This window comes from Eschrichtius robustus, chromosome 4, assembly GCF_028021215.1.
Source record: "Eschrichtius robustus isolate mEscRob2 chromosome 4, mEscRob2.pri, whole genome shotgun sequence".
Taxonomy (NCBI): Eukaryota; Metazoa; Chordata; class Mammalia; order Artiodactyla; family Eschrichtiidae; genus Eschrichtius; species Eschrichtius robustus.
Genome location: NC_090827.1, coordinates 148,634,959 through 148,661,860, shown reverse-complemented (window position 1 = coordinate 148,661,860; position 26,902 = coordinate 148,634,959). Strand labels below are relative to the sequence as shown.

Sequence of the window (26,902 nt, the reverse complement as noted above, 5' to 3'; positions counted from 1 at the left end):
GGGAGCTAAGATCCCACATGCCTTGCGGCCAAAAAACCGAAACATAAAACAGAAGCAATGTTCGAACAAATTCAATAAACACTTTAAAAATGGTCCACATCAAAAAAAAAAAATCTTTAAAAAAAAAAAAGAGGTCATCGTCTAGCTGTGGTTTGATGGCTCAAATTCCCTAGACTCTGCATCCTCAACACATAACCTTAAAATTCTCTATGTTAAAAAAATGGAGAGAGAGGGAGATACCCTAGGACCGCAGAACCAAATCTGGTTTGAAACGAAACGGTATCAAAACACAGTAACATTACAGGTAAACAGAAGTGGTCTGGAAATCTCAAAGGCCAGCTCACCTGGAATATAAAGTCTATACAGCAGAGCCTCCCGAAGCTTGTTCTGTGGAAAACCAACCCCAGGAAATGCTCAGCAGAACAAAAATAAAATACTTAAAAACTAAAGTGCATAAATAAAACAAAATTTAAACAAGTAATTGATGAAAATAAAAATTAAATTAAATTTTAAAACAAAATAAAATTTTTTAAAAAATGAAAGCTCATGGAATCAGTTGGGATGGAGAAATGCCACACGACCTTCTCCTGGAGATGTACGACGCCCACTGGTGTGTTAGAGATTCCAGTACATCCTACTGCAAAGGACCCTGATTGGTTTTCTCCCACCTAAGTAAGTTTACCTGACTTATATGACCACAAAACATGTATTTTCTGGAAACACCTAGGACCACCTGTGATACTTTTGACGTCATTCAGCAAACATTCACTTCACTCCCCTCCCCTCCCCCACTGGTGTTGGGTTTGACCTGTGACTTGTACTGGCCAATGGAATTTAGCAAATGTGAGTGAACAGAAGCCTTATATGTTCTTGAGGGGGTGGGGAGGGCTTGACTCTCTTGCTCCCATGTTGTGCATGGGAAGAACAGGTCCTGATGGCCTTTGGCCAGTCAGCTGGGCTCCCAGCACAAATGCAGATGTAGCAGAGCCAAGCCCACCAACCTGCAGCTCAGGTGGAGCTGCCCGGCCACCCCAGCCTAAGGCAACCAAACCAGAGTTGCCCCAGGGGGAGAGAAGTTCCTGGTGTTTGTTTGCCACCGAGTTTTGGGTGACTTGTTACACAGCATCATTGTCACTGTGGCTGACTAATACACCAGCCTACAAAAATACTCTTCTAGGAATCGCACTTCTAAGCATCGCATATTAAAAAATACGACATAGAGGAACGTTCTTAGGAGGAAACATTCTTAGAAGGTGTTGGGAAAGAATGAATGGCACATAGTAGGAGCTCAGGACACAGTTGGAGGACACCCATCTTAAAATTAAGCGTCCTGGAGAGGACTTGTGTTATTCACAGCGGAGAGGCAGGGTTGAAGAAAAAATTAAGCAATAGATGGGCACGAGATACGAACAGGTAAGTCCCAGAGGAGGAGACTTGAATAGTCAATAAACAAAGGACAGTATGTTCAATTCCATGAAAAATCATGCAATTGCAAAATAAAATAATATTGAACTACGCTCTCACATCCGCTTGAATGCAGGCATATAAAGTCTGATGATTCCAGAGACGTGGGGCTGGAATCACTCTGCAAACAGATTGACAAAGGAAGAGAAAAAGGAAGGTGGAGACGTGGGCAGATAGTCTCTGCAGCCCTGATGGGAACAGCTAAATCCGGGAGATAGAAATGCTCGCGTTCCCACAGCAGGGGAAGGCTTAGCTCAACCAGCTTACGTGGCCTACAGGGATCAATTACCAGTTACTCAGCGGGAGTACCAATCACACTTCTAAAGGCAGCACGATGCCATTTACATTAATTTTTAAAACACAGTAAACCGTAGAACATATTGATTGTGGATAGACTCGTACTTGCGTACTTAACACATGATGCCCCCGTGCGGATGACCCAGGCAGGGTTACTTCTGGGATGGGGGAGGTGGAAGGAGGGAGGAGAGAGCTGGGCTGGAACAGAATCTGGAGCAGTGTGTTTCTTTAAGAGCTGGAGATCCCAGAAAGAAAAAAAAATTAACATCCATCACAGCTAGGGAACCGGTGTTGGGCTAGACTAGTCTCTGCTGCGGTAACAGCTGAAGCCCTAAATTCCAGTGACTTAACCCACATTATTCCTGCTCACCATGCACTGGCTCAAACAAATCATATCACCCCAAAATAACCACAAGGGAGACCAGGGAAGGGAGGAAAAGCTTGGATTATTTGGTGAGCACGTAGTTGTCTCTGGCACGTGGGTACCCAGGGAAGCTGGCACACCACATTCCGCGCTTTCTGTGCGTGTTAAAGATTTCATGATTAAAGTGAGGACGGCGGGAGAGAATCGCCCTCCCCCCACCCCAATAAAAGGGTGGGAGTTCCACCAAGTCACTCAGAGAAAACCTGAGACCCGCCCCATGGGTATTCCCGAGGTTGCCCCCAGCTGAAGGTCCTGCCCAAGGTCACAGGTGCGGGTAGAAGGGCAGGGCTGGCACGGCCTTCACACCGTCCAGGCACAGTGTGAACGGGGCCATGGACCAGGGGCTGCATCACAGCAGAGGGAAGGTGGGCCGAGGTCCACTTTCTCTCTGGCTCAGAATGCTCCCAGCCCCTCTTGTTCTGTCTGACGGTACTGGGGCCCACTCTGTGCTTCTGGCTCCTACACCACGTGCAGGGATGGCCTCACAGATGCGAAGGGTCTTGTAGGTCCCGGCGATGTTTCCCAAGGACCGCATCTCCATACTTCCATCCATCTGTCATCTGTCCATCCGTCCCTCCATCCTCTCAGTCGTATGCTTATCGCTACATCTATCCCTACATCTGTCCACCCATCCACCCATCTGTGTATGCATCCATCCATCCATCCACCCAACGCCCAACATCACCTTCCATGCCAGATGTGATCTAGGTTCTGGGCATCGGGAGATCATCAAGGTGGACCCCACAGGTCTCCATCCTCAATCAGTGTATGTTCTGCCAGGCAGGTGGAGGAGGGAGTGGGGGGCACGGAGAGACAAACTATACACAGGAACCCCTACACTCGAGGAGCGATGAGATAAAGAACGCCTGGGGACTGCTTTACGCTGAGTAGTGGGGTGGCTTTTTTGAGGAAACGAGGTTTATGCTGAGATTGAATGTACCACAAGGAGCCAGTACCTGAGCGTCAGCGCCAAGCGTACGCTGTGCCAGCTGCTGCAGAGGGACGGGCCCTTGCACGGTCAAGTTTCAGCCAGCAGGCCGGGTGGCTGGAGACCGAGGAATAATAGGGGGGTGGGGAGTGGAGGAGCTGGGGTGGGGGATGGGATAGGAGTCAGGGGCTCAGCGTCTCTGCGGGGGATGTGACGTGGGTGCCAGTCCAAGTGGCCTGGGAAGCCGGCAGGATGCTAAGCCTCACTGCTAGCCAGCCCAGCCCCTGGCTACTCAAAGTGTGGTCCCTGGACCAGCAGCCTGGGCACATCCAGGAGCCCGTTCGAAATGCAGACCAGGGAAGTCTGAGGTGCACTGCTCTGGACCAGCCCTTCCTGGGGCTGTTCTCCCCTGGGGCACTTCTGAGACATCCCCACACTGAGTCCACATCTTCCAAGGTAGGGCTTGAGCGGCGGTAGTTTTTAAGAGCTTTTTAAGTGACTTTTACGTACCTCCCGCTAAGGGCCCACTGTCTACCCACTGGCCATTGCTCAGCTCTCGAGGGCTTGCGTCTACCTTGTTAGGAGCATTTGTGAGGCAGCCGAGTCTCCCTGGCCATTTGGGATCCAGCTTCGGAGACACAAAATGGGCCTCTCAGGACCCCAGCCCGGGCTGGCCAGCAGCAATCTGGGCTCTTGAAAGTCGGCCCTGCGGTCGCCCAGACCAAGTAATGCGAGCCGTGAGCACTGCCCAGCACTGCTCGGGGTTTGCCTAGTAGCCCAGCACGCTCAGTGTCACCTGAAACTTGTTAAAAATGTGGCGCGTCAGGCCCCGCCCAGACCTGGGAATCAGAGTCTGAATTTCAGCCAGACCCCAGGTGATTCCCACGCCCCTGAAAGTGGGAGAAGCCCTTCTTTGGGAGATGGATTTTTCAACTGGGGACAACATCGCCCCCAAGGGGGCACAAATTGGTTCTTGAGGGGTGTGAAGATTCTTACCGTTCGTGTATAAAGCACGTATCCCACATAGAACTTAAACAGAAATACAGTGACGGGCAGAGGAGGGATTGGGAGGAAAATGTCTAAGAAGGCTTCTCGCAGGAGGGAAGGGGCAATCATGGAAAAACAGTGGGTCTCCGTTTGCACACTGAAAGGCCGGCCTCCCGGAGCCCCCTCAGTTCCTGTCTGTCACCCACTCTGCCTGAACTCCCTCGGCACCTAGCAGAGAGCCCTGAACCACGGGAAGAACCTCTGACGTCCTCCTGCAAGACGGGGTGCAGGAACACAGGGGGACACGTACAGATCATTCCGTTCTAATTTTCATATTTCTAAGACTATTTATCCTGATCTTAAAATCGTTACAGTTCTATCATGGAGGAGATACAAATTGCACGTGAGGCCTTTAGATGCTCCACGAGCATCCCTGTTCTTCTATACTTGTCGCTGCAGCTTCTGGCTCTGCCCACCGAAATCCCCCTGCCCGGACTTGGATGGGGAGTGGCGGCGATGCACGGGTGTTGGCCACGGGGGCTACCAGGGCAAGTAAGCAGGACAAGACGTGGGCGTGTGTGCATGTGTGCATGTCAGGTCCCTAAGGCCTTGCAAGGAGAGGGGCTGGGGGGTGGAGGCAGTGAGGTGGGCTGGGATCCCCTGAGGATGCAGAGGGGAGCGTGGCTGAGGGGACAGAGGACAGGGACAGGTGCAGGAGCCATCGAGGCAAACAGATCCAGGTGTGATGCCAGAGCTTGGCGATGGACTGTGTACTGGGCTGAATGGTAGCGCCAGAAAGGTCTGTCCTCTTCCTAACCCCCAGAGACTGTGTGCGACCTTATTTGGAAAAGAGGCCTTTGCAGATGTAATTAAGTTAGAGATCTGGAGATGAGATCACCCTGGATTACCTGGGTGTGTCCTAAATCCAAAGATAAGTGCCCTTATAAGGAACGCACGGAGGAGAGAGGAGGAGAGACACACGGGTGCAGGGGGGAGGCCAGGTGAAGATGGAGGCAGAGATGGAGAGATTCGGCCTCTAGGAGCGCCACCAGGAGCTGGAAGAGGCAGCAAGGCTCCTCCTCCAGAGCCCCCAGCGGGAGCCCGGCCCTGCCCGCATCCTGATTTCGGACTTCTGGCCTGTAGGACTGTGAGAGAACAAATTCTTCTTGCTGTAAGCCCCCAGTGTTCAGTCATCTGTCCCAGCAGCCCCAGGACATTTGCACAGACTGGACATGCAGGCCAGGGCAGGGTCAGCCGGCTCCTCTAGTTACCATTCGCCTCAGGAGGCTCCAGGAGGGGAGGCGGACCAGCTCTGTTCTCGTCCAACCCCTGATGCCAACCAGCAGCTTTCTCAGTGGGGCGGGGCTCCCTCCCTCCCACCCACGCTTGCACTGATGCAAAGGGGCCCGGAGGCTGAACAGAGAACAGCACCCACGCAAAAGGAAGGGGCAGAGTGCTAGACCATAGAAGCCAGCCAGGGAGAGACACTCCTGACAAGTGGCCCATGAAATGCAGGACAATTAAAAATGCATTCAGCTTAGATTTCGGAGAGCCATTTCCAGAATGTAAATACCACACCTGTCATTAAAAATGCATTTATTGCAGTTACACAGGAGAATTCTTGGGAGGCTGGGTGCACGTTCAATAAGTGTGTCTTTAACAATAACTTCATTGAATACGTGTTGCCAGGCACTGGCACCCTTGACCTCCCTCCACGTGCACCCTAAATGGCAGACAGAGGGCGGGTGGCATCCCCAAAAATGACCGATGCCCATCTTTCCCCTTCCAAACAAACTCGCACAAGTCTCAAAATAGAGAGGACATGAGTAGACGACGCTCACAAGAGAAAATGTGATTAAACACAGAAACCGCCCACCCTTGCTAGGAATCACAGGCATGCAAATGAAAATGGCACCGCAGTCCCTTTGGGCCGGTAGGTTAGCAAGTTTTAGAAAAGCTGTCAGCCTGAAGCTGGCCAGGAGGCAGGGCACTGCCCCAGGTGGAGAGTTGCTTTCCTCCTGGAAAAGAATTTGGCCCTTCAGCATGCCAGCCGTAAATCTGCTCAGACCGTCTGGCTCCGAAATAGAACTCCCTAAGATGCTTCCCAGGGAACAAAATGGAAAGGAAAGCGCCATGCCGAAACTTCTTACAGCAGCAGCAGGGCTAAGTACTAGAATGAATCAATTCAAGGGGCGAGTGCGGGGCCATAAAAAATCGTGACGCAGCCCGTGGTACAACATGGAAAAACGGGAAACATCTTGTATGTGTGACAGAAAGAAGATTCACAACTTTATTCTACGTTTCCCTGTACAACTATCTCAGCATAAGAGGGATGAGATAAACAAAGAAAGTAATTGGGCCCGACGCGTGGGGATGTGGGTGAACTTTCTTGAAATGACTGATGCTTCTGCATGTATTTTTAATAAAGGAGAGAAAATGTCTGAGTCTAGAGACAGGAATGAGAAAGGAATGTGGAAATTTTAAATCTGTTGATTTGCTTTGGAGAAAAACTAGCTTTAGAGGGTGTGCTGTCCTGGGGACGATTCACAGGTAAGCTCCTTCAGCTGCACAACCTCCCATCCAGGGATATTTTATCCCCATTTTACAGACAAGGAGAATGAGGCTCTTGGGAAGAAAAACAGGTCCCTGTGGAGCAGCTCTGAGGTGGGTGGTTTGGCCTCCCTGAGACAGGCTGGGACCTGGGACCCTTTGCTGCAGCGCTTGCACCTGGACAAACATCTCCTCCAGCAACAAAATACCAAGAAACTATAAGGATCTAAAAATAACTGCGTGCATGTGCAAAAAGACCAAAAGACAAAAAGACCAAAAACCCAACTGCCACTTCTGAAGAGCCGGCAGCAAAAGCAGGGTCCTGAGCATGCCCCCCTGCCCCCCTGCACTCAACCCCACCGAAGGGGTGGTCGAACCGCTTAAGCTGCCCCTTCCCCGGGACCTGCCCCTCCCCTCACCCCATATAAGGGACCAGCTCGCCCCCCTCAGGGAACGAGCAAGGGAACCTGTTGTTTGTTTTCGCTCCCCCCTGCTGCAGCAGGGGCCCCAGTAAAGCCTTGCCTGAATTTCTTGTCTGGCCTCTGATCAATTTCTATTGATTAAGGAGGCCAAGAACCCTGGTCGGTAACATCCTGGTTTCCCTACCTGCTTCTGAAGAACTCTGAGTCTGGAGGCCTGGTCCCCATGCTGTGGGGCTGGCCAAGGTCTGTTCCACCCGCCACGCTACCCCGACGAGGACTCCCAGCAAATTTTAACTACACCCAGCAACTCTGTCTGAATCAGCACACATTACACCAGGAAGGCCCGTTGACTACCCGAAGCAACATTTCCGATAACCTCACTCTCTCCGTCCCCAGCGGTGCTGAGATGCTGCAAGAGCAGAGGGAAGCTGGTACCCACACTCCGGGTGGATTAGCGAACGTTCATGGAGATCTGGGCTGACAGGCAGGAGTTGGGGAATGCGTTCGTTAGTCAAGGAATTCCGCTTGGAGGAAGAGAAGACAAGTGCCTCTCTCCATTTTGCAGCCAAGGGGACCTGTCCTTGGACCATCCACCTGGCAGGAGGGAGCCCTCCAGGGGCCGGCCCTTCCCGAGGAGACTGGCCCTGAAACCAGTCCTCAAATGTGACTCTTCAAAGGGCAGCCGATGAGACGTCACTGGAACTTAAACGCTCTCACCACTTCCCGCTCTCATCCCAAACAATGAACGGCCTTATCGGACCCTGGAGGGGCATTTTTGAAAGCAACCTCCTTGGTGGAAGAGTTGCTTCAAGGTACGAGATTAGAACGTACCAACACATAAAGAAGTTGGGGGTCTCGGCAGGAAAACATCTGTCGCAGACTGCTTGTCCTGAGGCCGGCGACGGAGTTGGAAAGCAGGCTGGTGAGTTTGGGAGGCAAATCCACGGCTGAGAGGGGCAGGCTAGGAAAGGTGCTTCTGCTGGCAAAGGGAAGGAAAACACCCGGCTCCCCGAACCCCACATCAGCACCAGGGCGACCAAGCCGGCTGGTCCAAGGCAATACTGCTCCTCATCTGGCAAAGAAAGCACCCAACTCAAGGGTCATCTCGGCAACTTGCCAAAGCATTACGGAATTCCCTCAGGAAGAACCAACAATGAATCACAGAGCGCCTTCACTACAAGCAAAGCCAAAAGTCAAAAATAAATCAACTCAAGGTGGTTGCACATAAATCAGGAGTCCTGATCAGCAGGTTTCGGTGTTTTTAATGGATTTCAAATTAAAAAAACCAATTAATTATTACTCGAGAAACACATCTTGGAAAAGCAAAGCGGTCCAACACCCAGAGAACATGGGAATGGCGCACGGGGCCCGGAGGACCCAGCATCCTTGCCTGACAGAAGCTCTGAAGCCACAGCCCAAGATGGTGGGAAACTGCCTTCCCCTTCCTGGGTGAGCAGACGTCAATACAAAGATGATCATTAACCAAAATGACTTCTCAAGGCCTCCTTCTCTCCCACCTCATTTAAAACATCAAAGAGGCTGCCTAGTTCTGGGGCTGAATTCACATTTCACATATAAAGAGGTAGTAGCCATCGCTGGCCGGGGGCGTTATTTATTTACCAAGCTCTCGGGCTGAGCCAGGAAGAAAAAAAGACACCCAGACCGTGAGGATAATCGGCGTGTTTGGGGGGCTCCAGGAGCTGTGTCGGAAGCTCAGAGTACAAGCAGAGGAAATTGTGCACCGACCTGAATTCACAATGCAAACCCCCTTCCCCGGGGGAGGAAAAAAAGCGAGGGGAGAAGAGCACACACAGAAAGGAAAGAAAGCAAAGAAGCTTTCTGAACGGTTGTCTGTTCTCCAGCCCTGTCTGTGTCACTGACGAAACTCTTTATTAGCTTTCAACTTCTGTATGCATTTTCTAGCCAAAGAAAAGTCGAGAGGCCGCCAGCATACGGGGGGCTGCTCCAGCCGGGCCTTGGGATCTCAGACCCCGGCCTTGGAGACGCGCAGGTATGGGAGGAGAAAAGGCCCACCCTCGGGCTGACTTACCGCCACAGAGAACTTTCCAGAACCTTCCCCATGTCTGCATGGTAATACTTCGTCAGGATCAAGATCACCTGTGGTGGCAACAAAGACAAAGGCAGAAATCAGTGGATTTCAAGGTTCTGAACGGGGGATATAATATAAAATGACACTTCCCCCACCCAGGATTTGGGGTCTCTCCAGTGTCAGCTGCCCGGGCCTCTCTAGTTGACCCCGGAGTCCCGGCCACCTTGCCCCAGAGCAGACCCGGCGCTGGTTTCTGCTCCTCAGAATGATTTTGGGAACATCCCAGTTCTGTGAGGTCCACCCAGTAGCTGCCACTCGGCAGGAATCACTCCAGCTCGGGCCTGGGCTATCTCAAACTGTGGTCCAAGGGATGCTGAGGTGGTGGTCCTGGTGGGCACAGAACGCATGGGGCAAGGCTTCCAAAGAGGGGCTTAGTCCCCACCAGCGCCTTCGAGAATGACCAGCAGCTGGCCAGCAGGCAAGGTGAGACAAGGGCATCCCCGGAAGTACATGGTGTCATTACGTTCCCCGGGGTGGCAGCTGATGACAGAGCCCGCGACAGCGGGCTGGGAAGGTGGGCGAGGAGAGCTGGGACAGCTGTAGGGGCCCATAAATCATCGACGGCACACACACTATTTATTGGTGCTAAACTATTCACCGCACACACTGGGCCCTACGTAACAAGACATCTTCATTTCATGCCTGTGCAGCAAATGCAACTGTTTATAAAAATGAAAATAAATGTGTGTAAGAGCACCCAAAAACTCTCCCCTCAAAAATGTAACAATCACAAGGAAACGAGGCTTCATTCACCTGCGGGGCAGGAAAAGAGCCCCCTCCCCAATTACTTCACTAGCCACTGCATTTTCCTGTACATCAAATTTCATTTCACTCACTGCCAGACCCTATTAGCTGCTCCTAACATTCCCGTTGCCATGGGAACCCCGGGAGGTAAAGTGGGAACAGCCCTTAGGTCCCAGCGGAGCCGTTGGCCTGGTTAATTTAGGGTCACCACACTGGCCATCCCCAAGTTTGGTTCCTTCTCACGAGCAGGACTTTCTCTGCTCTCCGTCTTTGGGGGCGTAGCCGCTGCAGCAGTTTGGCTGGTCTTTCTTTCCCTGGTGATTAAAGCAGGGAAGATACAAGGAAGGGATGTCAAGTGAAACAGGACAGTGTGCATTTTAGAGGCAGCGATGATTAAAAAAAAATAAAAACCAGAGGTCTTGTCACTGGAGGCGCGATCAGCCTGCCTTGCTCGGGAACAAAGCTATTTTCTCCTGCCGGGCTCTCAGGCTGCCCTAGTCAAGCGGAATCCTCTGAAGATTGGGGGAAGGCAGCAGAATGACAGGCCCTGGGCGCAGGAGACAAGCGTATTTTTAACCTATTGATTTATATTTTATACTCTTGCTGTTCCCAGAGGGGATTTCAAGAAGCGGGAGTGTGACAGCTGGAAGGGACCTCAAAGTCTGTTTAATCCGGCCCCATCCAGGGTTAAATCCTCACCCCCACAGCCTTCTCGAGCACCTGCCATCTGGGCTCTGCTCGCACACCTGGAGGGGCGGGGGGCTCAGCCCCTACCATGGTGCCCGAGCCCCTACCGTGGTGCCCGGGCCCCTGCGTGGGCTGAGCCCAGTCTCCCGGTAACTTCTGCCCGTGTGGACTAGTTCTGCCGCTGTGGACAATCACCAAGGGGTTCCCCCTCCCACTCCCTTCTGGGTGACATTCCCCACTCATGCCCACCCCCTTCACCCTAAGCTCCAGCCATTCCTGGCCTTTGCACAAGCTGTTTCTCATCTTGGGACCCTCTTCCCCTCACCACCTCTAATGCCTTGGTTAAATGCTACTCAGCTTTCAGATCTCAGGCTAATTGACACCGCCTCCAGGAAGTCCCCCAGACCCCTCCCCTGGATTCAACGTCCCCTCCAAAATCCTTCAGACCCTGCGTTTCCCGCTCCCCCAGCACAGCTCACGGGGTCTGTTTCCAACACTGGGTAAGGAGCCCTTTAGGGAGGGGACTGTGTCTTGTTTTATGCCCAGCACTGGGCACAGCGCCTGCTGTATTACGAGCACTCAAGCCGCTTGTTGGAAGAAACAGAGGTGGCATTTCCCTAAGTGACAATAATTAAGGCAATGAAGCCAGGCAGAGGCGATGCCCTGGACATCCATTCACAAGCCACCCTCTTCTGTCAAGAGGGCACCATCCCTCTTCATGCAGGGGGACGGACTCGCTCTCCCGGCACCACCCTGACCTACTAAGCCAGAGGAGAGTCTGGGGTCCCGAGACCAGGACCCGGGTCGTGCCTGCTCGGAGCTGACGCAAGGAGCTGCCCAGCTGGTCAGCCTGGGGGGTGGAGAGAACAGGGCAGCCCCAGCTGGCACCCCTGACTCTGAAGTTGGCAGCGGGAAGGACCCCTCTGCTTTGGGGGCAGAACCTTCAAGCTCCAGGCACCTCGGTTTCTGGATGTACAATGAGGAAATAATACCCAGCATCCCCTGGGAGGATGGGGATGAAGTTGTCAGCAGCACCTGGGAAGTGACCCCCCCCACACCTTGTTAACACTCGCCAATGCCAGCTTTGTCACCGACGTGTGGGCACCAGGGCACGCAGTTCACCCACGTCAACTCTACCCCCGGGAACCCTATGGGGCCACCGTGTTATGATCCCCATTTGACAGATGAAGTAACTACAGCAAAGAAAGCTTAAATACTGCGCCAAAAATGACTCATCCAGGGAGCAGACGAGGGGGATGTCTGCTTCCCGGATGCAGAAACTATGGGACTTCAGAGCTTAACTGCCAGGCTAAACCCATGTTCCAGAATAAACGTCTATTCAACGTTGTTTCAAAGAACTAAAATGTATGGCGTGCCTTCTGGGGCCCTCAGCTAGTGGGTTTGGAAATGAAATATGCCAGGAGCTATTTTTCCAGCAGCTGGTGTGTTACTGCAGCTCTGGGGCGCTTTGATCTGGGCGGGAGAAAAATGCGGAATGTGAGTTGGGGCTTCTGTGTTCGGGCTGTTGCCAAGGGTCTCCTCCCCGCCCCAGGGGCCGCCTGAGCCCACAGCCCACTGGAGTCTCAGGACGGTAGGAAATCCAAGGAGAAGACAAGGATTGTGAGCTGCGCCTGCATCCCGAGGGAGGACAGGCCACAGCAACACTATCACCACACTATCCCTCATCACGCCCGTGTCCTGCTTTCTGCCTTCCGGTCCTCTGGGCCCTGGGGGTGGGCAGGCTCATGATGGGGGCGCTGGGGGCTTACGCTGTGCCAGTTCGGCACGTTTATCATCGGATCCTCACTCGGCCCCCCAGGGAGGGGTCGCTACTATTGTTCCCATTTTACTGATGAGGAAACCGAGTCACAGAGCTGACAAGTGGCTCGTCTGACATTGTACACAACAGAACCAGGGCCTCTTGTGGCCAATCCAGGGCTTTCATTGGCTCTGTTTCCATCCCCCGACTTCCCCGTGATGTCTGCCTTCCCGGCATGGGACGCACAGATGCCCATGGTTCCCTGGCTGCGCCCTCACCAAGGTCCAGCCAGCGGCCCTCCCTCCGCCCCGAGAGACCAAGCCGTGACCCCAGAGGAGCCAACCTCTCTGGACTTTCCCGAAACCTGCCTGTCCCTGAGGCCGCTGGGCCGGAAGCTCTGGGAAGGCAGAGGTTAGGGTTAGCGCTCCTTCGATCCACCCCAAATTCCCAGAGCTGAGCTCAGCGCAAAAGTTCACCAAGGTTTGTTGAGTGAGTGAATGAATGAGTAAAGGAATGAATATCCCCGGACAGAAGCTGATGACGAGAGGAACCAGAATCTGTCCCCCAGGCCGAGCCACAGCCAACCCCACCACCCCGATGTCTGGGTTCCCTCCAGAGCCCGTCTGCCTGGACCACCCCTCCTTCTGACCCCAGCAGACACCACCCGAGGGTGCAGAGCACGCCTGGTTCTTGAGCCCTGAGGCTCACTCACAGCAATGCCCAGCCCGACCCTCAGGGCAGGAAGCTCAGGAAGCCAGGTGGGCATGAGATCCCCCAACCCCTTTACCCAGCGAGAGTGTCCCGGGCAGCCGGGCCAGGTGGGCAGGCACCGACCTGTGCAGATGTTCGGGCCTGCGCTCAGGAGGCCCTGCGCTTGGTTTAATTCTCTGCTGTCACTGTCTTGAAATTCTTAAAAAGCTTGAACAGGGGCCCTAGGTTTTCACGACGCACGGGACCCTGTGAACAACGTAGCTGGTCCCCAGGCAGCTGCCCGCGCCTCTGATGTTCCCAAGTTCAGTGCCCCTCCAGCCCTCCCCATGCCCTGGAGAGAGCGTGTCTACTGGACTCCCAGTTCTACCAAGCCTGCTGAGCCCTGTATCCCCAGTCAGGGAAGCAAGGAGGGCAGGTCAAGGTCAGGGGCTGGAAGGAGGCCCACATGGGCACCAGATTAAACACCAGAACCCATGGGAACCTGGGACAGTTTCCTCCAGTGCCTCACTCTAGAAGTGGGGAGAGTGAGGTTGAGAGGGAAAGGGGCTCAGTGGGGACAGACGCTGGTCCCCAGAGATCCCGGTCCAGAGCCGAGCCACGCACCCACCGCCCCTCACGTTAATCCCGGGCCCGTGCCAGCCTGCTCCCTCACTGTGGGTGGCCAAGGGCTCTCTCCCTACGAAGGAGAGGAAACCCTGGCGTCCACGATCAGCTCATGGAGAGACCCCCAGCTCCATCACCACCAGCCTGTCTCCGGCCCCCACTCCACAGTTCAATTCCAAACCCAACAGTGAGTCATTCAGTGTGCTCTTCTCTCTTCTCTCCAGTGAGCCTGTCACATTCACTTTGCAACAGGGCGCCGGGCCTGTGTCTCAAAGCGCCTGAAAGGGGCTTCTAGTAACAGCCCCGTAGGTGGAGGAAGCCCCGCCCACCAGCCGAGGACCCGGATGTGTCATGAAGGGATCTCTTGCTCTGAGGGCAGGCTGGTGTGGGGGAGTCTCGGTGCCCGGGGCTGCTGGAGGCCAGTCCCACCTGGAAACAGCGTCCACAGCGCTGTTTATATCTTCTCCATCAGGTGTCGCTGGCACTCCTGGCACCGCTTCTCAGAGGCATGAGAATAAAACGAGGCGGGGGCGGTGCAGTTGGACCACCCTGACCAGTCAGTTAAACCCTCTGAGCCCCAGTTTCCTCATCTGTGACACGGAGCTGATTCACATAGGACCTCACAAGGCTGCTGGGAGGGTGATATCTATGCACAGGAGCTTATACCAGAAATCGGAACACAGACGCAGGGGCTAAGGCCCCGCCCCCTGAGCGGCCACTGGCACGTTTCCAGGTCAGTTATTTCCGGAATCCTGGGGTTGGATCTGCAAGACCATCACCACTGATGGAAAGTTGCTGGAGCCTCCTCCCCTCAGTCGGTACCCATCTGGGTCGGAGTCAGCAAGGCGGTGATGGCTCGAGGCACGGGCTCTTGGAGGGGCAGAGCGCTGAGCTGTGAGCTGGTCTAACCCCGGCACCGGCGTGGGTTTCACCGAGCTTCATCTTCACCGAGTTTGCCATTAGGAGCGCTCAGCGCTGCCACCCAAAATGTGCCCACCTCAGAATGAGAAACATCCAGATCACCTCCAACTTAGGGCCCTGAGCCTTCTAAACAGCCAATAGGAACAGACTTTCAAGCCTCTTTACACTTGTGGGCCTTCCAAGAGGTCAAGAATAATCAGAAAAAAATAACAAATACTCAGGCTCAATTCTGCTGCCAATCAATAAGCACATTGCAAAAAAAAAAAAAAAAGGGGGGGAGCAGCAAGAACTCAGGACTAATTGTGAACTCTGAAATCAACTTCCCATCAGACAAAGGGAAAACTTAGAGTTGGCCCGTGAGGCCCCAGGAGGCCCCCCTGCAACACTGATGTCCTCCAGGCCAAGCGGACAGAGCCAGCCATGGTGTGGACTAGTCTGGGGCCTCGCTACTCACGGTGGGGTCTGGACCAGCCACACTGGCTCCCCAGGAGATCCTAGAAGCGCACAACCTGGGTGACGCCCCACCCCAGACCTGCTGATTCACAATCTGTGCTTTAATGTTTGAGAAGCTGCACTGCCAGGTCCTCACCTCCCCAGGCCTGGATCCCCATCTGCTCACCTACATGAGAAGCTGGGTCTCCTCATATCACCCAAGAGGGCCCTGTCCTCTCCATTCGCACTCTGCTGACCTGTTCCTATTGACCTGGCAGGAAACACACTCTACCCTCAGGCATGCACTCACTGCCATGACTGTCAGTCACCCCAGGGCCTTTGCATATGCTGATATCTGTATGTAGAGCACTTCTCTGCCCCTCTGCGCTATCTCCCTCCTGCTGTTGAGTGAATTAATCAGTTGAAAATTGGCTCCAAAAAGCCAAGACCATCTCCCGGTGTGGCCTTTCCCCACCCCCACCCCACCTGTCCACTTGCCCAGGTGCGGAAGTTGACGCTGGAACGTGTATGACATTCCATCATCTTGGAACCATCTTGAGGGTTTAGGAGCCCACCTGAGGACTGAGGCCAGAAAGCGGAAGGATCCAGCCCAGGGTCACCTGGTAGATACGTCCTCTGGCAGAAGCGCACTCCTGGCTCTCTGCACCGTGATGCACTGCTCCCTGTAGGAGAGATGCTGAGGGTGGGAAGGAGGTCAGGGTCTTTCACCAGAACCTCCACTGATGACAGCAAATGCTTATACACCACCCACGCCACACCTTACATGCACCAACTGTTCCATTACACAGATGAACAAACTGAGGAACAGAGAGATAAAACAATGACCCCAAGATCATAACAACTTGTATCAATACGTGGTGGGCCTTGGATGTGGGAACAAGTACAACAAATCAGGAATCAAACATTAGGAGGAGAAAACAGAGGTCAAAAAAGAAGGCAGAAAATAAGATTTTTTTAATGGTGACTTCGAGTATTCATTCAGCAAACAGTCTAATCTCTCAACATGCCAGGCGTGAAGATCCACAGAGAAGAAAGTAGCCAAGGACCCAGGGCCCATTGATAATGACATTCCCTCTGCACATACGCTTCCGGGATGCTCGGAAAAGCGCTGCCCAGGTGTAGGTACGTTTTTCACTCTCTGTAAACACGTGTTCACGTATAGAAAATGTGGGAGGCCAACTACACGTGGGGATCTTCACATATGATATTATGGAGGGACTGTGGATCACACCCACACACAAAGGGCTGCTTTCTGTACCGAGCTGTAAGCTAAAGGCATACCCCCCGCCCCCAGGTGAGCCTTTGCGGAGGCCTGACCCAGCCACGGCATCTTACACCCTGTTCCAAAGAAGATGAGAGTCTCAGAGAGGCCGTGGGGGCCTTCCTGGGCCCCAGCAGGGGGACCCTCACGATAGAGAAGGCCCCGGCTTGTTTCATCTGTCCCACTGCTGGTCATGCCCCGCCGGTTGGGCAGATTCTCTGTTCCCTTGAGTCTCAGTTTACTCACCTAAAAAATGGGAACAAAAGTCCCTGCTCTATCCACCCTAACCTCGTTGAAAGGTGACGGTGCATCGGAGAACGGACAGATATCAAAGGACTGTAAAAACTGTAAAGCACTCGTTTACAATAGCCAAGACATGGAAGCCACCTACGTGTCCATCAACAGAGGAATGGATAAAGATGTGGTACATATATACAATGGAATACTACTTAGCCATGAAAAAGAATGCAATAATGCCATTTGCAGCAACATGGATGGACCTAGAGATTGTCATACTGAGTGAAGTAAGTCAGACAGAGAAAGAGAAGTATTGTATGATATTGCTTATATGCGGAATCTAAAAAAAATTATACAAATGAACTTATTTACAAAACAGAAACAAACTCACAGACTTAGAGAACGAACTTATGGTTACTGGGGAGAAGGGTGGGAGGGAGGGATAGTTAGGGAGTTTGGGATTGACATGTGCACACTGCTATATTTAAAATGGATAACCAACAAGGACCTACTGTAGAGCACAGGGAACTCTGCTCAATATTCTGTAACAACCTAAATGGGAAAAACATTTGAAAAAGAATAGATACATGTATACGTATAACTGAAAGAAAAAGACTAAATAGAGAAGATTCACACCTGGTCATAATCAGGTAACCACTTTACTAGATTCCTATTTTTAAAAATAAAAGTTATTTACAAAAAAAAAGAAAAAAAAACTGTAAAGCACCATCCCAGGGGAACGGGCTGATTATCAAAACACAGGAGGGGAGATTTTCATATCGTTGACTGAAAAGAAAAATCACCCAAATATTCACAGTGAATTGGGAACTGGACCAGTTTCATGAGAGACCTGCATCTGCCCACCCTGCGCTGGGCAAGAAGGCTGATCTACAACTGGTGGGCGTCGGGTGACCTCCCTCCTGTGCAAAGTCCCTCCTGGAGAAGGGGCTGCAGCCTTGACCCAGCCAGGGCACGTCTGGGGGTGGCAGCTTGCTGGCTGACCTGGTGTGAGGTCCGCGGGCACCTCCCTGCCTTATGCACCCACTGCCAGAGCCTGAGACCTGCCTCGTGTCACCATGTCCCTTGGCCTCTCTGAGCCCAGTGTCCTACTCTGCCCTGCGGGATGGCGCAGGACTCGGCAGATTCCTCACCCAACAGCAGAGCTGTTCCTGGCCCACGTCTTGAGGATGAAGCCCTCCTACCAGACAAGCGTCGGCTGGCCCCGGTGTCCTCGCTACCTGCACTTAGAAGGATGCCAGCCCAGGGAGGGAAAGGCTGGACCAGGACAAGGGAAAGAGCCGCAGGCAGGAGGGGCAGGAACCAAACTCGCTCACGATGGAGCCTCTTTCCAGGCCCCTGGGACCCAACAGCCAACAGAATCACAGCCCATCTACCCCGTGGCCCGGCAATTCCACTCCAGGGAGCTCTTCTGTAGACATCCTTGTGCACATGAACTGAGGGATGTCCAAATTTATTGCCTGCGATACTGTTTATAACAGCTGGAGACCAGAAACACCGTGCAGATCCACTAACAGGCCCTGCCCACTCGCCAGGGCACAGCTGCCCATGGGAACACCGTGCAGCCGTCCAAGAGCAAAGATGCCCCACGGACAAGGCAGAAATGGCCCCAGGATGGTGAGCTCAGTGAGAGGAGGCCGGGGGGGGGGGGCGGTGGGGTGGGGAACAGCACGGTGTCACTTTTCTGTTAAAAATAGGAGAGGCAAAGCCACTGAATTGTACACTTCAAAACGGTTAAAATGGTGGATTTTATGTTACTTGAATTTTACCTCAATTAAAAAAGTGAGGGTGGGGAATAAGGATCGATATTCATTTCCGCTTGAGGATGCATGATGACACGCTGGAAGGGAATATAAGAAACTTTTTAATGTGGTGGCATTTGGAGGCGGAGGGGTGGCAGGAGGGAGGGGAGGTTTTCACTGGGGACATTTTACTATCTGCAACCCTTTGAACCGTTGGCCTATCACCTCTTCCATCTGCACACGTCAGGGGTGTGCATGCACGTCGTGCATAGGTGTGCATGTGTGTGCGTGTGTCACTACGGGCCACAGGGCCACTCCAGTGCCTGTCACCTCTGATGAACGGGGCCCTCATGTCTGGCCACAGTCTTTCTCCCTCCTGACCTCAAAACACGAGAACGACGCTCATTTTCATGCCGGCGTTGCTGGCGCACGTGCCGGACAAAGACTAGACCCCGACGAAAGCATTCAGTTGGCGCTCAATAAGTGCTTCCACTCCCCCAGTGAAGACCACTGAGAAATCCCTTCCTAAATGAGCAGGCTGCCTGGGCCCTGGAGCAGCCCTGCTCCCTCCGGGGCAGCGAGGTGTTGGACCAGGTGACGAAAAACCGAGGGAGGGTCCCCCCGGGGGGTCCCCCCCCCCGCCACGCAGACATGGCTACGAATCACGACGCAGGGGAGGGCACGGACCCCTGCCCCCGCAGAAGCACAGGGCTCTTCCCCAAGAGCTTGCACACAGTGGGCCGGGAGAGAATGATGCTCATTTCCCCATCATTTGGTTCCCTCCACAGCCCTGTAAATGGGCATCGTCGTTCCCACATCCCAGATTAGAAGCTGAGGTGGGAGGAGGGCAGTGGCCACCCCAGAGGTGCCCTCGAGGGACAGCAGAGCTGGAACCAGACAGGTCGGCCTGAGGCCAAGGCCATGGCTCTTTCCAGAACCGCCCCCTGCGGAGTTCTCCCCAGCCTGAGCAAAAGAGGAGGGGGCTTCCTGTGACCCACAAGCTGGATGGACAGCCCAATCCCCACTCCCCCCGGAAGGCTGCCAGGCTCAGCACTGGTCGCCTTCACCCCAGATGCATCCTCTGCAGAGAAGCCAATTCCGTTTAAGAGAAATTGATTCTGCACTTATTTACCAGGGGGAGGAATCCTATTTTTCTCTGCTAAAGACCGCCAAGGGGAAGGGTGAGGGAATCCCTTAGGCTCAGAAAGCTGCACGGCGGGTGCTGGTTCTCCAAAGTCGGGCCTCGGTCAATCCCAGAGCCACCCGGCAGACACCCAGGGCTGCTGGCAAAGGCTGCCAACCCACCCCGGCTCACTGCCGCCACCCCAGGAGCCTCACCCACCCTCTCCCCCTGCTCCACGAAGCCCTCCTTGATGCTCCAAGCTGCGGGGGATCCCCACATGCTCCGGGAGCCTCCCTGGAGGTTCTCACTCCCAGTGGGCCAAGAAAGTACTTGTCAAAGCTGTTGATGTCACCAGACACTTCCCACCAGAAGAATCTCCTGCAGAGCAGAGAGCCTGGGTCCCCACACCTGCCAGACCCTTCCTCCCGGTTCAGTGCCCGGGCCCCCCCGGCTCCAGGCTCCTCTGCAGAGCCTGGAGGACTTCACAAGGGGACGACAATGTTCCTGGAGCCCGAGGGTCTTGTCTGCATCCTGGCCCCATCGTGTATGAGCCGCGTACTCTCGGGCTTAACCTCTCGGGGGCTCAGCGTCCTCATCTGTGACACAGGGGTGCTGCTGCCGGCTCCCAGAGCTGAAGCAGAGATGAAATGAGTGTGGTGGGTCCGTGGCGAGCTAGGGTTAGGGTCTAGGGTTAGAGTTAGGACTGAAGTTAGAGTTAGCGTGAGGTTTAGGGTTAAGGTTAGAGTTAGGGTTGGGTTTAAAGTGTGGGTACAAATAGGGTCACAGTAAGCGCTAGATTCAGGGGTGGGGTAGGGACTAGAGTCGGCATGGGCTCTCTCTGTGAAATACCATCCTGCATCTGATGGTTCGGGCAGTACTTGTTTAGTGATATTTATGAGAAATACTGTGTGTAGCAGTGTAGGTGAGGTGCTATTGTGTACAATGAAATACTCGGGGAGAAGTCTGTTAAATAAATAAATCAATGAATGGTCAGACCTACCTACTCACCACCATAGGCTCATCTGCCCACCTCTGTGCCCATCCTCCTCTCTCCCCTGGCCCAGATCCCTGAACCTTTCCACCTCCTGGGCCTGTGTAGCTGCCACCTCCTCCAGGAAGCCTTCCAGGATGTCTCCAGACTAGGTTGCTGATTTGATTACATCTGATCTTCCGGCAGGAGGCGTGAGCTCAAGCATGTTTTGAGGGCTGGGCCCCATCCCCTCCCTATCTGCTCTGCTCTGAAGCCCAGCGCCAGGGTGAGGCTCATTGCAGGGGAAGGTGCACAGCCTTGGACCGGGCCCAGCCCAGCCCACGTGCGAACCCTCAGTGCCGTGTGGCGTCCCTCCCTGTTCTAGTGTCACCTGCCCGTCAGCAACACTGGAAGATAAAGGCCACACGTCTCTGAGTGGCTGTGACGATGCAGTGTGATAACGTGTGTGGAGGGCCTGGCACCCCGCTGACTCGACCAACGGGGGCGGGGCAGTGACTGTCCCTTTCCTCCTCAACAGCTTGCGTGAGCACAGGCAAGCTGACCTCGACCTCGGTGATGCCTTGCCGGGCTCTGAGTCACCCGACCCCAAACAGGATCCCTTTCTTCCCACAGAGCTGTGACCTCATCCGGCCATTCTGTCTTGGGTGCTGGGGGCCTGGCAGCAGCCCAGCTGCAGGAACAGAAGTCAGAGGCCACCCAGCAAGTCCTGAGTTGGACCTCGAGATCCATCTCGCTGGTGGTGATGTGCCACCTCCCCCCACCCCCACCAACAGGCTTAGGAGAGGCGGGAGGGAGCGGCTGGTGCTTCCAGGAGCAGGGGAGGACCTGGGAGGGTCTGGGAGGTCCTGGGAAGGCGAGACTGCTGCTCTCTGTAGACGCAGAAGGCAGATGACCCGACGCAAGGCCCCTAGTTCCAGAAGCTTTGGCCAAGACAATGAGGCAACCCGAGGACGGCATTTTGGTGGCTTGGGGAGGGCAGAGGAGGATTTCTGATGAGGGTCTGGGGTGGGAGGGCGCTGGTTCCTCTCCCTTCTAGGAGGAACGACGTAGATGCACTTAGAGGATGTTGACCAAACAAGGCAGACAGGGCAGTCTGGATCTGAGCACCAGCTTTAACCCAAATGCAGGATTCCCTGCAAAAGAGGCTTGACGTCAGTTTCCTGGTTCTGACAGTGGGTACGTAAAGTAACGTCATCGGAGGAAGCTGGGTGAAGGATACACGGCTCTCTGCACTATTTCTGTAACTTCTTGTTATTTTTAAATAAAATGGTGTAATAAAGAGAGAGGCTTGAGAGACGGACCAACTAGCTGCAAACAAAAATAAACGGTTTGCGACTATGCAAGCCTCCCACCTCCCCCCACCCCGAGGACCTCAGGACGTGCCCGCCAGGAGGGCCCCCTGAGACATGGCCGGGCCTGCGGCCACGCTCGAGCCTGCTGTCCAGCCGGCCCCGTGTTGGAGACCAAGGCCCATCACAAACGCCCATCGGGGAACAGCAGCAACGGTGGGGTCCCTCCACATGACGGGAAGGCCCTGCCCAGGTGTCCCCAGCACGTGGGGACCAGACACTGCCCGGGGTCTAAGAAGTAAAAGCGGAAGTTGGAGGCAAGAAAGAGAACAACTCAGGGGAGCCATGGCCTTGAACCCGTTACCCCGCCCACTGGTGGCCAGGGTCCCTTCTCCCTAGGGGAGACAGTACAAGATGCACGGTTCCCAACGTAGGGTCCCGGGGGGGCCTTCTCCTGGCCCCTACGGTGCCCACACTGGCAGCTGAAGTGCAGTCGTCTGCAGAGGCACATGTGTTCACCTGAAGCCGCTTCCTGACGCAGCTGCCTGGCCTCCCTGGGAAGCATGCATGGCTTTTGACTACCATCCGGCCCACAGGGTCCACAGCACACGGGCAGCAGCGTGTGTGTCTCCTGCGTGCCTGAGCCACGACAACCTCTTTATCATCACGAGCATTAAAATCATATGGGTTTACGCTGTCCTGGCCCCGTGCTAAGCACTTTACAGACGTTAGTTCATTTAACCCTCCCAGGAGCCCTGGTTGCTGGGAACCCCTTTGTCCCCATTTTGCAGGGGGGAACATGAAGGCACACAGAGCGAGGCTGCCATGACTCCAGAGCACAGCCCCCCCGAGGCCTCTGGGGGCCCGGCTGGGAGAAAGGGCGCCCTTCGCCCTATGCGTCCCCGTGGACCACGCCAGTGTGGGGCGAGAGGGCGGCGAAGCATGCGTCCCACTGTAACCAAACTGCCGTCCCAAGCTTCGGCCTCCGGAGGTGCCCAGTAAAGCAGGCTCAGAGCCACCTCCCTCACAGTGGAGCCCGGGGCTCATGGACCCCAGCGCTGCCCGACGGCCGACACACTCACTACTGGTTCAGTGCTGGATGCCCCACGCTGATGGGCTTTCCTTGACCTTAGTGTGTCAGGCCCCAGGAGCCAGGCTGGGCTCGGGGCTTCCCGGGGACCCCAGCACCCCTCCCACCCCAGCCCGCCACGAGCTCGCTGTGACCCGGTCAGGTCCCCAGTAGCCCCTCCACCGGCTTTGCATGGGATGTTTTACGGCTCCAATATCAGACTGCGGCGTGGCCGTCTTTCACCACTCCTCCGAGAGCCCTCATCCAAACAAACTGCTGCATTAAGGTTGATTTATTCATAAGGCCTTGAAACCACCGCACAAACAGGCTGACTCCCGGTGCCTCTGGAGCCGGGGCCGGGTCTCCAGCCTCGCCTTTGGGGCAGCACTTGGCAGGGTTTGGGGAATGAATGACCTAACGAATGAACAACAGCAGGCACAGGTGGACAGCACGCGCCAATCAGGCAGGACGGACAGCCGCCCACCTGGAACAGGCCCCGCCCCCTCGCACCTGTAGTTCTTCACCTTCATCCCGCTCTCCTGCGCCCAGCCTTCAGCTCGCTGTTCCTAAACATCCTTGCCCCCCACCGCCCGTCCTCCCCTCACCAGGCACATCCCCACTCCTACCAGGAGCTCACCGCAGGCACGTCTGTCTGGAAAGGCTTCCAGAACCCTCTGCCCACCTCCAGCTCTGAGCCCCCTCAGACCCTGGACGTAGTGGGTTGGATGCAGCCCCCCAAAGAATGTCCACCAGGAGCCTGTGAATGTGACCTTATTTGGGAAAAGGGCCTTTGAGGATGTATCAATACTTGGAGATCTCAAGATCATACTGGATTATGTGAGTGGGCCCTAAACCCAGTGACAAGTGTTCTTATGAAGAGGAGGAGAAACGATACACAGGGAGAAGGCGATGTGACGATGAAGGCAGAGATCGGGGTGATGCATCTACCAGCCAAGGAACCCCAAGAATGGCCAGCAAACCCTCAGAAGCTGGAGGAGACGCCTGGGACAGAGTCTCCCTCACGGCCTCGGAAGGAACCAACCCTGCCAACTCCTTGACCTTGGACTTCCGGCCTCTACACTGTGGGAGAATAAATTTCTGCTGTTTAACCGCTCAGTTTGTGGTACTTTGTTACGGCAGCCCCAGGACACTGATACAGGCACTCGCCCATTTTCCAGATGCGGACACTGAGGCTCAGCTTGTTGGAGGTGACAGCAGGGAACGGGCAGGGCTGGGGTCTCCACCAGGGGCTGCCTGACTCCAGTTAGGGAACACTCCCACTGCCCCAGGTGCCCCTTCACACAGAGAGCTGGCCCCAGACAGAAGGGGGAATTGGGAGACTCCACACGGCAGCCCAGCTCCCCGGGGGTCCCTACTCACTCCCTCCCCGAGTTCCCCTCGGGAGATGCTGGGCTCCCGCCATGGGCTGTGCCCGAACAGAGAGCAAGTGAGAGAAGCTCAGCTCCTCCATCAATCAGCCGCCTTCACAGGCACGAAGCCCAATGTTTAAAAAAAGAGTTGAGAACTAAGCTTTGAAAGGCTCCCTATAAATCGAAATCAGCCAGCAGAAAATAAATGTAGGAACATTACTGATCTGTGGAGAATGGCATTTTTCCACCAAATCTGTATATTATTTTAATAGGTGGGTCTTCGTAGACGTTTCCACTTCGGCTGTCTTAAAAATATTATTTACTGTCCATTTCTCATGACCTGCTTGAATTTTAATTTCAGCCACCCCTCCTTTTCAATAATCACCGTAAGTAAAATTTTTAATGAAATTACAGGATTTTTTTGTTTCTTTTGGCCGTCGTTATTCAAAATGATGTTCTGTGTTTCTACCTGGAAGAGTTGGCATTTTTCAGATCTATTTATGGTAATGAAAGGTAATTGGAGAAGCTGTTATGCTGCTGGTGCCGCACTTCTCTCAACATAAAAAGTGCCCGGGGTATCTCCTGGAGGTGGGTGGAAAGTGCTTATCCTGTTTTTAAAACAGAAATCCTTCCCCAGGCTCCAGTGCCCTCCCCCTTCTCCCCACCAGTCTCCAGCCAGGAAACCACATGTTCATTACTTCCAAGAATTTCTCTTTGGAAATGATGTTGTCACATCAGAATAGAGGAGCCCGGAACAAAGGACACGTAGGTGATGGTATAGTGAAGCCTTTGGCTGCATCCAACTGGGAAGGCTGAGATTTTGGCCACAGCAGCCCCCGAACAAGCTCCCTTGACCTTACGGAGTCCAGACAGGCCGGTCACCCGCAAAGCCCTGTCCCTCAGGAGTGTCAGGAAAGCAGGGGGGTTGGTGGATCAGTTACCAGCTTGGGAAGAAGCCCCCAGGGCGCATCTGAGCCCTGCAAAGACTAATTTATCTTCTGAGAAAGCCAGTGGGAGAGACCAACAATGGATTCTGTCCTGGTTTCCAGAATCTGCTCCTCTGAGCCATCTGGGGTGCAAAATGACTTCTGGGGGCCTGAGGCATTTGGGCCTCCGTGGACCACTTCCTCCATAAAAAAAAATTAAACATTTCTATTTTACAGCTGCACTGGTGTAAAAAAAAAAAGAATATATTCCTATTATATATCAAAACATTTCCTTGACGTAAAACTTTCCTTCTTCTGATTTGAAAGGAAATTAAAACATTTTTGTGGGTCTCTAAAGGTCTTGTGGGCCCTGGCACGCAGCCCTGTGTCTGCAGGAGACCCCCACTGGCCCACCACAGTCCAACCCGTCCTTCCCTCCCTGGACCCCTGGGCAAGCACCCCATCCCCGCTCTCCAGACCTGCAGCCTGCCCCCCAGCCCTCCTTGCCTGCTGATTCTCGAGGGCAGATGTATCAGTGATACCCGCCCCCTCACCTAGGAGGACAGTGCCTTTCACATTGCCTCTGGAAGGGCACCCTGCTAAGAATCTCGGGAAACCTATAAACATATAGGCGCGTAAGCACAATCTTCCACCCCATTTCAGGGTTTACAGACCAGTGTGGGACCCAATCAATCTATGGGGCCAATAAGCCCTTTCCATTTCCCCCACAGGGCAGGCAGGAAATCAATTCCAAACTCACCTCGGTGGCCTTGGCCTGCCTTGGGGCCCTCTCCAGAGGCGCCTGGTCTCTGTGCCTCACGGGGCCATTAAGCGCGGGGACAACCTGGAGACGTCACTTGGGAACTCGGTGATGCTACCTCAATGCAAATGAGGATGGCGAGGCCTCCCTCCACTCCCAGGCGTAAGCACCACCCGTGTCTCCCGCTGCCCAGACCCCGCACCTGCAGTCAAGACCTGCGGGACAAGACCCCCCCAGCACACCCCCACTCAGCTCCAGGCACCAGCTTTACCCCACTCCTCGCCCTGAAATGCCTTCCCCAACCCAAGTGACACCACCCACCCTTCAGGGGCCTCCGGAGGCCCTTGGTGCCTCTCCCGTCTCGGGCTTTCCCGGTGATGCCGTGTCTTCTGACCTGCGTCACTTTCTTCCTCGTATCCCACCCTTGTGCACTGGCCCGTTTTCTCCCTGGAGGCTCCTCGAGGGTGGGCTTTGTGCCCACCGGCCTGGCATCGGGAGGGGCTGGTGCCATCAAGGGGGGTTTGTTCCTCACCATTGCTACCGACTGCATGGCATCCTGCCTCCTCTGAGGGTTCACAGGTGGGATCCGTCCCTCCTGGAGCACAAGGACCAAGGGCTTGCCTGTCCTGCTTCCCTAGCGCCTGGCACACAGTAGGTCCTCCAAGGGCTTGCCTGTCCTGCTTCCCTAGCGCCTGGCACACAGTAGGTCCTCCCGCTGCGAGTGGCTGCAGGCCAGGGTTGCTGCACCAGAGTCTTGGGCTGTCATGGCAGAAGGGGGCGAGAATGACACTGCCCCTCCCACTGGGACATCTCGGGAGGCTTGGGATTAGACGTGTCCGCTAGTCTAGGACATTTTTTCAAAGAAGGTTTCAATTGTACTCTGAGTAAGAAACGGTGGAGCGGGTGGGGCAGGTGGAGGAGCCTTTCCTTCTGCACCCAGACCCCTCTCGCTCCCCAGCCTCCGTCAACAACGCCACGCTTGCGGGGAATCAGCCTGCCCCAGGGAGGAGGAGGATGGCTTTGGGACAGTGGGCTTTCTGTGGAAAGGGGCCAGGG

The 26,902-nt window shown here is 54.5% G+C and overlaps 1 protein-coding gene across 3 annotated transcripts in view; it reads right to left on the bottom strand.

Annotated features, from left to right (window-relative positions):
* Nucleotides 1-26,902, bottom strand: part of SORCS2 (sortilin related VPS10 domain containing receptor 2) — a 501,532-nt gene that overhangs the window by 304,121 nt on the left and 170,509 nt on the right. For 2 of the 3 annotated variants that reach the window (XM_068543485.1, XM_068543486.1), the window contains exon 2: nt 9,123-9,190. In XM_068543485.1, coding sequence (XP_068399586.1) covers nt 9,123-9,190 — 68 coding nt within the window. Of the gene's footprint in view, nt 1-9,122; nt 9,191-15,614; nt 15,723-26,902 lie in introns of all 3 variants that reach the window. The other variant, XM_068543487.1, reaches the window with a different exon arrangement.